Source organism: Lissotriton helveticus, chromosome 9, assembly GCF_964261635.1.
Source record: "Lissotriton helveticus chromosome 9, aLisHel1.1, whole genome shotgun sequence".
Lineage (NCBI taxonomy): Eukaryota > Metazoa > Chordata > Amphibia > Caudata > Salamandridae > Lissotriton > Lissotriton helveticus.
In genome coordinates, this window is record NC_136070.1 from 727,062,811 (window position 1) to 727,077,437 (window position 14,627).

At 44.5% G+C, this 14,627-nt stretch overlaps 1 protein-coding gene across 2 annotated transcripts in view; it reads right to left on the reverse strand.

Annotated features, from left to right (window-relative positions):
- The window catches only part of SPTBN2 (spectrin beta, non-erythrocytic 2), a 680,775-nt gene that overhangs the window by 364,983 nt on the left and 301,165 nt on the right, over window positions 1-14,627 (reverse strand). For both annotated transcript variants that reach the window (XM_078660840.1, XM_078660841.1), the window contains one exon: window positions 3,785-3,936. In XM_078660840.1, the coding sequence (XP_078516966.1) occupies window positions 3,785-3,936 (152 nt within the window). The remainder of the gene's footprint in view (window positions 1-3,784; window positions 3,937-14,627) is intronic.

Below are 14,627 nucleotides of genomic sequence, written 5' to 3' on the forward strand. Positions count from 1 at the left end.
AGAGACCTAAAAAGGGTCGGGCTCAAAGATGAGCCCTGAGGAACACCACATTGCAGAGAGAATGGCTCTGCTTTGAATTCTTCAAGAGCTACGGTTTGTACTCTATCAGTTAAAAAAGATTTTAGAAGTTTCCATGCTGAGCCCTTCACTCCTATCTCCTGTAGACGGTCCATCAACACCGCGTGATGGACCGTGTCGAATGCCGCCGAGAGCTCCAGCATTATCAATGCTGCATTACCTCCTTGGTCTAAAATCACCCTAGTCTCCTCTGTGGATTTTAAGAGTGCCACTTCAGTACTGTGACCTCCTCTGAACCCAAACTGGGTTGGGTCTAGGGCCTGAGTATTTTGTAGAAAGGTGTTCAGTTGAGCATTAACGTTCCTTTCTATGACTTTTGCTGGAAAAGGGATTCTGGAAATAGGTCTAAAATTATTGGGATCAGTGACATCCAGATTGATTTTTTTAGCAGTGGCAGAATTGCGGCCTGCTTCCAATCTTTAGGGAAGTACCCCTCCAAATACATGGTATTAAAAATAGGGGTCAGTATTTTTTAGACAGGCTCTGCAGCTGAAATAACTACAGAAGTGGGGCATGGATCAGTTGGAGAACCCGATTTTACCTTCTGTAGTAGGTTGCAGGTGTCTAGTTCTGTTCATGGGGGAAAATTGAGTAAAAACAGGTTATTTTTGTTAATTTCTGTAGGAGCTGACGCTGAGCTATGTGTGGTTTCGTAAAAAGAGTTCGAGAAGGTGACAAAGATGTTATCCACTTTCTCAAAAAAGTATTTGGTAATTTTATTACACAGCTCCTGACTGGATGTAAGGGTTGGGGTGCGTGGAGCAGATAGTTGGTTTACTATTTTAAAAATCTCTTTGGAGGAATTTCTAGCCTGAGTAATTCTGTCAGAGAAATAATCTTGTTTTGCTTTGAGGAGCAGCTGTTTATATACTGCGAGACTTGTTTTATGGTCCTGCCTATCCTTGTCATTGTAGCTCTTCCTCCATTTTCTTTCTAGATGTTTGCAGATTAATTTCTGATCCCGAAGTTCGGGAGAGTACCATGGGGCCGAGGGGTTTTGTCTGGTGTGGTGAAGATGTTTTATAGGTGCTAGTTCCTTACCTGCCTCTGCTAGCCAAATGGAGTAGGTATTGGTAGCCTCATCTATGTCTCTAGACATCAACGGCATGGATGATGTGAGTAGTTGGTGTAGTTCCTTAGTATCTATCTTATTCCAGGCTCTGGTCACTGAATGTTTTCTTGAAGGTTTAGGGGTCATACGGTCGGGTAGGGTAACCTGATAAAAGACCGCTGAGTAAATGTAAATGTATGTAAATGTAAATGTATTTGAGCTTGTAAAGCGCACTGCTACCCGTCCATAGCTGTTAGGCAAGCGCCGTGATCCTGAGGCTGCTGCTGATTTATTTTATGCTGCTGACTAGCGCGAGCACAGCGCTTTTTTAATGCGAAAATATTAAAAACTGTGCTTTTCCAGCAAGCGTGGGATAGCCGCTAATCGGAATCTGATGCATCCTCTCTATTGTTTAGCTGATCCTAACAAAGCGCTTAGAGACCTCTGGGTTATAGTGCGCTATATAAATCACAATAAATAAATAGGTCTCCTGGCGCTGTATAACTCTGGGGAACCCGTCCTGGCTTTCCCTGTGGGATGGTCCCTGCTGGGAGTCCCCAAGGTGGAGCCAGGCATCCCCGGAATTGATGGGGCCGTTGTGGAGATTAGGCAAGCTAATGCCCAGAGTTGCCGAGTGGAACCCCTGATTAGAGTAAGCACCGAAGCGAGAATTATCGAGTCCGCTGACCAAGGTCCACGACCCTGCCGCGTCGGGAATTGAACCCTGGTCCCGGGCCGACTTCTGCTCTCGGGTCTGCCGCCTTTAACCAGTGAGCCACACTACTACTGGTGGTCTGACCATGTCAAAGGAAGGACATTGATGGTTTCCAGTAACAAGTTATTTGAAAAAATCCCGTCTAGGGTATGGCCGGCTACATGATTGGCTTCCCTCACTAGTTGTTGTAAATTTGCCCCTTCCATTAATTCCAGCAACTGGAGGGTATCTGGATCTAGGGAAGTCTCCAGATGAAAATTAAAGTCCCCCAGAATGGTGTAGGAATCGAGGCTAATCCCTTTCCAGTATACATCCTATATATAGTGAGCCCCGCCGACTCGAACCTTGTAAGTACTTCCAATAAAGTGATATTGTGCTGAATTACATCTTTTCCCCATATCAAAACATCATCTTGAATCACCAATATATTGTTCATGTCCTTCAAAAATGTTTGCATCGCCCTTTGGAATACTCCAGACACCGAAGCAAGCCCAAAAAGCATTTGGATGAACTGGAACGCCCCTTTAGGTGTGATGAAAGATGTTATGTGTTTTGATTCAGGTTGCAAACGCACCAGGTGGTAAGCACTGGTTAAATCAAACGTTGTGAAGTACTTCCCACCAGCTACGCTGAACAACATTTCATTTATTCGCAGTAAGGGATGCCTGTCAACCCAGATGCACGCATTCAAGTCTTTCAAGTCCACACACATGCGAATATTTACGTTAGGTTTGTGTGCGATCACAATTGGACTGAACCACTTTGAGGCTTCTTTAGGCTCGGTGATCCCTTCATTGCACAATCTTTGCAGCTCATCTTTCAATTTACTTCTTAAAGCCAGTGGAACATTACGGACCTTGTGCACCTTAGGTATAGCACTCTCCTTTAGAACAATCTGATGCTCAAAATTCTTCAGACACCCTAGTTCTTCCTTGAACAGATTAGGAAACTTCTTAACCCATTCATTACCTTCAAGGGAATCAGTCAATAAAACCTGTAAAGGACGATTACGATTGAGAACGATACCTAACCCTTTTTGTTCTTTCCAACCCAATAAACACTTCCCCCTCATCTACTACATATATCTTAGCGGAAGTTCTTCTTTCTTTGAAACCTACAACAGCATTAAAGTATCCTAAAACAGGCAGCTTCATCCCACAATACACCTGTGGCTCAACATCAGTAGGGTTCAATTCCGTGGTTCCCAGCCCTTCCCACTTCTGCTTATCGATCAATGTGAAAAGTTTAATGTAGATTGGTACAATGAGCCGCATGGCCTAACCTTTCAGCTCCACAGCTAAGCTCTTCTGCTGGACTCTTCAATCCAGATTCCAGCAGTAGAACTATGTTGCTAGGAGATGAAGGCAGGCCACTAGGAAAGAACAACCAAATGAAAATACAACATATTTGTTTGCTGAAGCTGGGTTATTGAGTATTGGCTCATTTATTTCTAGGTGTGCGCTTTCCTGAGGAGTTTGCACCTAGCACCCACAGATTATCTTAAATGACATCACTGATGTCATCAGTGATGTCACTGACCAAGTCATAATTGATGTAATATGTGAGGTCATAGGCAGTGCATTGTGGCGGTGTTAGCTTAAGTAACTTCAACTGCTGAATGTCAGTGGTTTTGTACGAGTGAAATCTGAGCATATATATATATCCCCATTTGCTGCAGCCAACCTGCTGCTTGAAAGAAGCAAACAATGTAGTTAAAAAGAGCATATTTTCAGTTCTCCTTTCAGGATGACTTGACATTTGTCCCAAAAATCGGGACATAAGCTTAAAATCAAGGAAAGCGTCAGTGCACAGGGACCTTTGAAAACCGGGACTGTTCGGGACGTCTGGTCACCCTACTTCACTTTAAAAGTGGTACACGCACCCCTAGCCCTCCTTTCCCCCGCCCCCAGATCATTTGATAACAGGACCCCCACACTCACCAGCTGCTCCCCCGACAGCACCTCCAGCAGGCGGATCAGCATGCGGCCGTCACGCAAGTCCTGGTACAGATCCGAGATGCGGCACGTGACCCGTGCCAGATGCGAGTTCACCCACTTTGTGAAGGTCTTCTTCTGCACAGCCTCGCGCTCATCTGCAATTGAAGAGAAAGTACATGTCACACAGGGGCTAACCGTGAAGTTCCTGTACAGAGCTCTCTTTGTGGCACCCGTGTCCTACTATGACGTTTCTGCTGGCTCAGAGGTTTCCCACCAGTACTGATGACTCTGCGATCCACAGAGTTTTTCCCCCCTTTCTACTATCTCTACATTACCTTCATTAATCTGGAAGCACCTTCTGTGGTAAAAACACAAACGTCCTTCCTCAGTTCTGAGGTCATAAGTGTGGCTGTGCTTTCTTTATGTTATTTATTTTAAATGTAGTCACAGTATAAAAAACGGTCCTTAATTTCCATATCATTATCGTGTTGTAACATCTGTAGTGATCTGCAATGAAAATATTCCATTGCAGCTCATCTCCAAAACCATAATTGCCTTTATAATATTGTTTTTTGCTTTTTGTGCAGCTTCAATAAGAACACTCCCTTCGAAGATTACAGGAAAACGTCAACCATAAAATAAAACGAGGATTGGCAAGGTCAAAAGGTCTGGTAAGCGGGCAATGCAATTGTTTTTTATGTGTTTTGCAAACATATACAACATGCAAAAAAGTAAAAAATATAAAATTAAAGATGTGGAGCATCAGCCCAGGCAAACTAGCTATGGTACTGACATGCACTCTTTGAAGTGGCTGAGCACACGTGATCAAAAGAAATACTGTCCCTCACAATGCAAGATAACCAATGAAATGGGCTGACCCATTGCATCATGCTCTCTGCTTTGGTGGGTGTAAGCAAAATGTGAAGAACAGAGCAGACAAATGGATGAAGAAGGCTAACCATAAGCTACTACATGTATGTATATGTTTTTGTACTTTTGATATGAATTTTTTGTGAGGTCTTGAGGGTACTGAAACATTTGAAGACCTTTTGAAGCAGTCTCTGGGCTAGACCAAAAAAAAACTGATAAATGCTATAACAAGCGAAGTTGCCAGTGGCACTCACCCTGGTGCTCTGGAGATCGAGATTGGATTGGTGTGCTAAACAGGAGGAACAGATCTATGTTGCCAGGGGTTGTCCTCAGAAGTTTACAAGATTTGGGGCAAGTGATGGGATTATTATGGCTTGTCCTCCGAACTGGAGTCTGTGTCTGTAGACGATTTGGCTCCTCGGTAAATGCTGGGGGGTAGGGCGGGTGGGATGGTGGGAGCAATTTTTGTGTCATTATGTTTATTTAAACTAAAAATAATAAAATTGGTTTATAAAGAAAATGCTATAACAAACAACATAAGATAAGGTGAAGCCTGGAGCAGTCTCAAGTTCAAGAAACAGTGCTGATCACTGCGTGGCAAGTCTGTTGTCAATAGACTTGCTGTTGGGAATGCAATGCTAGACTGTGGTTATCTTCACATCCACATTCTTCGCCTGCACACACATCTCACCAGAGATGAAGGGACGGTCATGGTTTCCACAAACAGTTAACATGAAGGGTGGAATGTGAAGGCGAGGAATGTTAGGCGCCTTTTGACATTCTTGATTTTGTCTTTCCTCCCTACCCTCCTATTTCCCGCCACCATGCGGGCCTCTGCACACCTCACATCGCCTGAGTGGCTGTCCAACAGCATTCCCTTCCCTCATCTAACTGGCCCTTGACACACAAACGGCAAACAGACATGACCTACCTTACCTAATTCACTTGTTGACACACGGATTAAACCACTGTTCCAAATTACCCCTAACCAGCACAAATCTAAACATGCTCAACCAACACATATCTTCGAAAGCGGAATTAAACATGCACAGCCAAACCCAACGTACAAAATTACATTTAACCACACCCGCTCAGTAAACATACGGAAGCAGCTTTATTGAATATGCATCTTAACATTCTTAAACCAACTAACCATTCTTAACGAACACATACAACCAGCATTAATGTAAAATACAAAAAGAAAGACCCCTTAAGTTATTGTAATACTATATTTGCAGTAAAACAAGTTGTATGGAATAACCATATGAAATGCCAGGTCGTGGTCTGTCAAGACGAGCAGAGATGGCCCTGAGTCTACCAAATAACCGGCAGCAAGGAATCAGAAAGACTGCCGAGATAAAGGAAACAGTTATTTATTGACAGGTCAGCTGATCTTAGCAACTGCAAAAGAAAATGATAAAAGCAGACAGCAAACAGCAGAGGTGTGTAATTAGTAACTGTAATGTGAAGGGAGTTGAGCATTGTGGGGTCCTACTTACCTTTCTCTGGATCTCTGCTGGTCTCTTGGATTAGTGCTCTATTGCAATAATCTGTGCAGTAAGGCCAGTAACCCCCTTTTCCACCAACATATATCACTCGAAACGCTGGTTTGCGGGGTACCTGGCTACAGCTTTATGCTGTGTGTAAGTAGAGCAGGCTGAAATCATTGTTAAAACAACACGTTAAGTTGTCACTTGACAAATATGATTTTACATACTCTTGCAATCCTTATTTTCTTACAATTTCGTTACAAGTACGTGCTGTTGGAACTACCTTCAACATGTCGACACCACATGTAAGATCACAGTCTAGTATCAGCGGTGCACAGCATGCACCTCTGAGAACTTATCTTGGTGGGATCTTCTTCAATTCTGAATGGGGAGGAGATGCCGGCAACTTGCAGCAGTGCCCTGCTCTTTCTTGCACTTGTAGAAGGCTTTGAGAGTTTGCCAGTTACTTTGTTGTGCCAGGGACCGGTGTCTTAAGACCTCAGTCTTTGGAGGAGTTTTGTTGGAACAAAACATACCATCCCTCAAGAAATGATGGATTGATCTAAATGAAGTCTTGTGGATATTTTCGATTTAATCCACTTCAAGGGACCCTCGAGTTTGGTCTTGCCAATATTATATACACCGGTAAATCTTACAGCGCATGATTATAAATATGGGTTGACTAAAATGATTAATATGCCATGTAGCACATTTTTGAGAACTGGGAAGGTAGCAGTACAGATCACAACCAATATGTTGTAGACTGCGGTTCTTCTATAATGCCCAGTAAAATGACGTGGCATGTGACTTATTTTCAGGTTGGCGAGAATTCCACATACAATGGCATGATTGTGTGTATTTTTTGCATTTATCACTCTAAGTGGGGCAGGTATGCCCAGGCGTGGGTCCCATGCAGCCATGTTTCTGGATTCAAGCTATTTTGGCTGATGAAGTGATACCCCAAAACCAGTCTAAGGATGCTTGTCCAGTCCAGGAAGGACCTGGCCTGGCAGTTCGGGCTGGACAGCTCACATGGAAAGAAGGGTCAAAACTGATTTGCATATGGCTAGGTCCAAACTGGAACTGCTTGATGAGCCGGATCTCTGTACTGGGGATGAATGTTTGACACTGTTCAGCATTCAGTCCATCAAATGTTCTTTTTTGCAGTTTACATCAAGGCATATTGTAATACTATTTTTGGGTGAGTAGACTACCAAGGTTATGGTGCCTCACACTAAGGGCCTTCCATTCTTTTTTTGTGGGTGCATAGACAGATGACTACTGTTTTGAAGAAAGCTGCCAACTAATGGTAAGTTGCAACAGCAACACTATATACCCTTGATTGAATTTAGATATGTTCATGTGAATTCCTTGTAGATATTTCCAATAGGTTTCTTTTTTTCCTAGAACATAAGTATCAACCTAGGGTATGGAAAGTGCTATTTGATAAAGTTACACATGATGCCTCATTCTTGAACACTGCACCATCTGCACTAATGTTGGTATTCTTTTAAATGAACATTGATCAAAAGGTGTATTTGTGTACCATGAAGTGCTAGCTGTTGTATCACAACTGAATGGATTCCATAAGACTGCTTGTTTTGGATTTTATGTTTACCCTCGTCCGATTGGGTTAAAGGGTTGTCTCTGTGTGTATATAGACACTGTTTTGAGGCCCTTTAGTTTCCTAGCTTCAACTTAGTTTCATCTGTCTGCCCAGAATCACTGGCCCTTAGGCCAGACATTGGGCTGCAAGCGCTGAGTCTGCATTACCGGGTAGATCCATTCTCCAATCTTCACTGGTTCTATTGTCTGGCATCCCAGAGCCCACGGAGTACATGTCCTTCCCCTTCGGTCCACATGAGCACATGCTTCTTTTAATTTTCATGTCTTTTACCACTGCTCCTCCAAGATGTTGTGACCCCTTTGCAATTCTCCTATTTCGTTCTGAGCTACATCACAGGCATCCTGAAAATTCCAAGGGACCCAAGATGCATTTGCATACCCAACCCTAAAAGGTGGGCTCTGCACTCATACAATCGCAGGACTTTTTGTCTGATCATGCCATGCCTTATAAAGAAAAACTCAAAATCCTTGCAAAATGTGTGTATCGCAATATTAGGCATTCTCCTAAACCTTTTCATTGTACTGGATGAAGCTACTCCCCTCCATTCAAAGATGGGAACAATGTAAGACCACAATATCTTGGCTGGAACACACAGTCTGGCCACCAGAATGTGCCCCTTTCTCATTATATCCAGCAGCTGCTCTCGCACCTAGCATTTTATTTATTTATTTATTTTTTCAATTTGTAAGGCGCAACAGCTACCCAAAAAGGGTTTCCCGGCGCCGAGACACAGCATAGAAGTAGCAGGGGATTAAGGTTGTACCGTGTGTTTAGGTCTCGCCTGTCGATGCGCATGCGCATCGAGCAAGCGAGACTATAGGGGCTCATCTACTCTTTATCTAACTTGCAAGGAATCGTGGCGATTCCTTGCAGTGCCCGTGACTTTTAAGCTCAATGCGCATGTGCATTGAGCTTAAAAGCGCGTGCACAGCCGCCCGCATTCCTCCGACACCTTTGAAGTGAAGCTTAGCTTCACTTCAAGGGCCCGGCTTCCACGGCCGCCAGGCCACATCAAAGGCTTCCCCAGCACTGCCCCGCCCATCAATCACCCTCCCACTGCCACCCCCCTCCCTCTCCATATGGTGCGGGTATTTACTCCACTAGCAACTTCCAGGTACCGACTTAATCGTTTCTGTGCCTGTCCGGGGACCCGTGCTGCTGAGATCGCCAGCACGCCCCTCTACAACACTTCTAATTTATAAAATAACCCTTTAAAAAAACATCTTTTGCGGGTTGCTTCATTACATTTAGAGAGAATGATGTAGCGTTCTTAGGAAATAAAAAGCCATCTGACCGCTTTGGCTTTCTCCTCTACTCCCCCGCCCCCCTCCCCCAGCCCCACTTCTCTCTGCAAAAAGCCACTGAAATGATAAATATTTGGGAAAGCGAAGTACACTCCAGCCCCTCAACTGTCCTTTCCAGGCACGCTCACGGCTGCCAGAATTTGGGCGGATTGGCCTTTCATTTCGACAAAAGCCGGCATTCCTTAGATAAAGCCGCGCTCGGCGCCCACAGGCCAATAAACCCTTTCTCACAACACAGGCGCTTCGAGGGGACTCCGTCGCGGCCTCAGGAGGCTCCCCTTTTTACACAGTCTCAAAATACACCCCACGGTGTCTCGTTGACCCCCACTCAGTGGTCCTTTGACCTCCCCAATTGTTTGCGCCTAGCATCAGGAGCCACTGAATCTGCCCCCACCGCAACGCCTAATGCGGCTTCCTTCCTGGCTTTGGTGAAACCAAATGCAACAGTTCCTTTCAGTCCCCCCTCCTCCCTCGCCACTTACACTTCTGCTCCAGATGTTAGGATTGAAATCTTGCTGACTGGGGGGCGTGCAGGGAGGGCGATCTCGCATCTGTGGAGCAACAGCCAAAACACAGAACAGAGCCAGAGGCTGTGACAATGACCGAGCGCTGCTCCCCCACTCCCCGTGCCCCAGCGTTGCCCCCAGGATACAACCGGCCATAAAGCAGCAATATATCTGTGGCCACATGACAGCGCCGAGCCCCTTGACACTGGCACACAATGAGGGAAGTGGAGCCCGAGCCACCCCTACGCTCCCCGCCCACCCCCATCCTTCACACCCTTCGGCACCACTTTTACATGAGAGCTAGTTGCATAGTACAAGAACACATTGCCTTCTTAAAGCCGCAGGAAAATTGTGTGTATAAGTTACAGTTCACTCGCTGATGCACACAGCAACTCCGCGGCGCTGACGCGCACAGTTGGATTTTAAATTGCGTGCCTACTTTACAGTTTACTCACTGATGCGCACAGCAGCTCCATGCTTTCTTGCAGACTCGCACAGCAGTGCCCAGTGCAGACTTTTACGTTCTTTCGCTGACACGCAGAGCACTTTTGTACAAGTATTTGGTCGTCTACCCTGCAATCTTTTCGCTGATACGCACATCTTGATTTTAAAACTGCGTGTCTAGTTTACAGTTCACTCGCTGATGCGCACAGCAACTCTGCTGACGCGTTTAGCTGGATTTTAAATTGCGTGCCTACAGTACAATCGCACAACACTTTAGTACAAGTATTGCGTGTCTACTCTGCAATCTTTTCGCTGATGCGCACAGCAACTCTGAGTGCAGTCTCTTTCAATCGCTGACACACACAGCACGTTCCCATCTAATTGTGTGTATACAGTACAACATATTATATCCTATGTCTTCATTAACAATATAGTGTATCTGTACTGAATATATATCCAGCATTTCAGACTGCATTTCAGAGCTTTTAGAAATGTTTATGGCTTTTTTTTTTTGAAATTCTTTAGCATTGGCTACAGGAAACAAAAATGCTAAAGATTTACAAAAAAAACCCATAAACAATTCTAAAAGCACTAACTCTAATGCTGCGAGACCTATTGCATTTTCAATGCTTGTTTTATTCAAACAGCCAAGTCTTAATATTCCTTCTGAATCTGGCATGGTTCTCCTCTTTGCGAATGTAAAGAGGAAGCGAGTTCCAAAGGGCTGGTCCTAAATGGGCAAAGGATCTGCCTCCCATTCTTGCAAGTTTGAACCTTGGTACACAGAAGTTAGTGTTTGATTGTGACCGAAGGTTGCGCTTAGGAGTGTAGGGAAGGGCGAGGGCTAGAAGATATTTGGGAGCAGTGCCCGCTTTGATTCTGAACATGTAGTTCAGGGCTTTGAATCTAATTCTGTTTTCGACCGTAAGCCAATGGAGCTCACGACGAAAGTTTGAGACTCCGGAGTTTTTAGGAATTCTGCACAGTAGTCTCACAGCTGAGTTTTGGACAAGCTGCAGTCGCCGGACTACAGCTTTGTTGGAACCAAGGTACAGAATGTTTCCGTAGTCAAGCCGGGATGTTATGAGGGCATTGACTACGGTTTTTTGAGTGCAGGTGGGCAGCATCCATAGGATTTTCCTCAACCATTTAATGATAATGAGACATGTGCCAACGACTTTGTTGGCCTGTTGTTTCATGGAGAGGGAGCTATCCATGGTGACACCCAGATTACGTACTTGGGTAACTGGAGTGGGGAAGTTTCCCATCTGGTTAGGCCAGTGGGAGGGGTTCCAAAGATCTTGTTGTTTCCCCAGGAGAAGGATCTCTGTTTTATCTCCATTAAGCTTTAGTTGATTTTTTGTCATCCAGTTGAAAATGTTTTGAAGCCCTAATTTGAGTAGAGACGGGGATGAGGGGCTGGATTCGGATAGGGAAAAAGTGATCTGAGAGTCATCCGCATAGGTCATGAGGGCGAGTCCAGATCTGTCCGCTAGGTCAGCCAGGGGTCAGAGGTATAGGTTAAAGAAAAGGGGACTTAAAATAGAACCCTGAGGTACACTGTGTGGGGCTTTGAAGGTTTCGGAGCATGCCGAAGAGGATGTGATTTGGAACGTCCGTTGAATCAGGAAGGATTTGATCCATTCGAGTGCTTTCCCACGGATACCATTATTGTTTAACGCCATAATGAGTGTGTCATGGGATATGGTGTCGAAGTCCGTGCTCCGGTCTAAAAGCACGAGCGCGACCGTTGTCGAGGAGTTTACGGATGTTTTCGGTGACTCCAGAAGAGTTGTTTCTGTTGAGAAGCCAGCACGGAAACCCGATTGAGAAGGATGAAGGAGAGAGTTGGTTTCGGCAAAATTGGATAGGACAGAATGGACGTGTCTCTCTAAACGGTTAGAGAAGACAGGGAGCAGGGATATAGGTCTGTAATTTGCTAAAATTTCCGGATTTGCTGTGGGGGTTTTTTAGCAGGATATAGGTCTGTAATTTGCTAAAATTTCCGGATTTGCTGTGGGGGTTTTTTAGCAGTGGAGTTATCATGGCGTGTTTCCAGAGGGCCGGAACTGAGGAGAGTTCAAAGGAACAATTTAGCGTGTCAACGATAACTTCCAAGGAAAGATCGTCCAGTTGCTTGAGAATTTTAATGGGGATTGGGTCCCGAGGGGAGCCAGATTTAATAGTCTTAAAGATGGTCTTTAGTGTATCGACCGTGATGGAAGGCCAAGATTCCAAAATATTCTCAATCGAAGGGGCATAGTCAAGTCACTGCCACTCAGATAGAATACCCCCTTTTCCAGATCTACCCCTGTTTCCAGCAGCCTCTCTACCAAGGGTTCACGCTGCAACCAGTTCATGCCCCATTCTTACTGACAGGTTTTCTCTTAAAGGCAGACTGGGCACCTCTTGGGGAGTCCAAGCACTGTAGGCTGAACATTCTACCTTTACCCCCCTGATTTTCATAGTCCTTAATGCCATATTGTTCTCTCCTATTTGTAGGTCTTCAGGTCCTTAAGCAATAGTCGCCTACAGTTTTACTCGATGGAGGAACTAAATCACCTATGTCGCCCTAGGGACATTCTCTTCATCTCCCGATCTCCGGAGGACTACAGCACTATGCTTGATATCCAGGTTGAGTCTGCTCCTGAATAATTGATTTTTTAAATTGTTTTTATTTTGTTATGTTACCACATCAGGTATTGTGCACAGGAGGTATAGGGATCCTGGCTATTGCCATTTCCAGCTGTGGGCTAAGACATATCCCACCCATCCCTTTCTTTCAAGTCCAAATATATTCATTAATTTTACATGGATTATGATTCATTCAACCAAGCCGAGTCAGAGCACCTGACCCTTTCTAATGTGGCCCATTGTGACAGCAGATTAATATGCCATTTTTTTGCCGGAGATGAAAGCATCTCACAGATGAAAAGCATGAACTTCGCATTCAGATAATTCCGGGGGCATGTAGCAATGAACATAGCATTTTTAGGCGAGGAGAGGGCGCGTTCACCAGCAACTGTTGGTAGACAGAAGGCCAACAATGATAACTCACTTTATAAATAACCTACAGCAAAGTATCTCAATTCCCTTCATGAGAGATGCAGGTGAGTTTGGTGATGGCTACAAGAAAGGCTACCTGTTGGTGGTCCCGGCCTACTAGCCCTACCTCAGGACAGTTTTATGTGGTTTCTGTTTGGTATGGGGCTGGTTAGGAGAACTGTCCTTCAGGGGATCCATGCCTTCTAGCCCTGCCCTGGTTTTCAAATGGATTTATGTTTTGATGTGGCGTGAACAGCTTGGGTCAGTGCTGCCCTGAGCAGTGATGGTGTGTAGATTAAATAACCCTTTGCTATGTTTGTTGCCTTTATTTTCCAGCTCCAACAAGGAACATGCGAAGGAGCAATTGGAAGTGAACAGTGGCTAAGAGTTATGGAAAAAAAGATGAGGTACAACAACAGGTAGTAGAGATGATTGTGAAAGGGTGTAGGAGTGAGAGTGCGGTACCAGTAGCAGTAAGGCCATATATTAAGATTGTGGATAAATTGTCGGTGTATGATGGGAAGCTTATATCAAGAGGTGATACGTTTATTTCTCCACAGGATTAAAGTTTTGAACTGTTCAAATTGGCACATGAGGGCAATTTGGGCCAGACGTTGACAAAACAAATTGCCTACGAGAGAATATCTGGTGGCCAGATATTGATTAAGATGTGAGAGAGTTCATGGTGCGATGTGATGAATGTAAGGATGGAGAGAAAATGTTGAAGGTTGGAGAGCAATGGGTGATGGGAACTATAGCAGATCCGGGACTAACTTGGCATATGGTATGGTGGCAGCTGAGTTGAGGTTTGCCCTTGTCATGGTAGATGTATATTCCAAATGGTTTATTGTGAGATTTATGAAAGAAATTATGACAATGGAGTACCATTAAGGTTTTGAATGAGGTTTTTAGAGAGGAAAGATACCCAGTGAAATTAATCACTGATAGCAGTAACCAACTGATATAAGGGGAAATGATGAAGTATCTCAACTTTTGAGGTATGTTGCATTCTTGTACCTCATTATGCAACCCACAAGACAATGGCTTTTTTGAGAGGGCTAACCGAATGGCGAAGGGGGCGATTCAAATGGCAATTGAGAAGGGGGGGGTGATGTCAAAAGCATGGCGAGAAATTTTGTTTGGGCATACGGTACTACAGAGAATAATGTTACAACGACAATTCATTTTTGCGTCATGATGGGGAGGGAAAGCCAATATAAAGATGTCTCCGGCATGTATGAAGTTGTTGGGTGGAGGAGAGGGAGATGCAGGTGATGGGTGCAAATCTAGGTGTAAGAATAAGAGAATAAAGATGGGGAATTTGGTGAAGGTGAAGTCTCGTCGAGTGGAAGGTAGTTTAACAAAATGTTGTGGACCTTTTAGAGTGAGAGAAGTGCATGACTTGTTTGTGGTATTGGAGAACAGGGAAAGATGGAACATGACATATCAGGGAGCTGGAATAGACACAGCATTTGATCCCTAAAGATATATTAACTACTTACAAGTATGTACAAACAACACATGTTCTTCTCTTTACAGAAACCAACAGCAAATTCAACA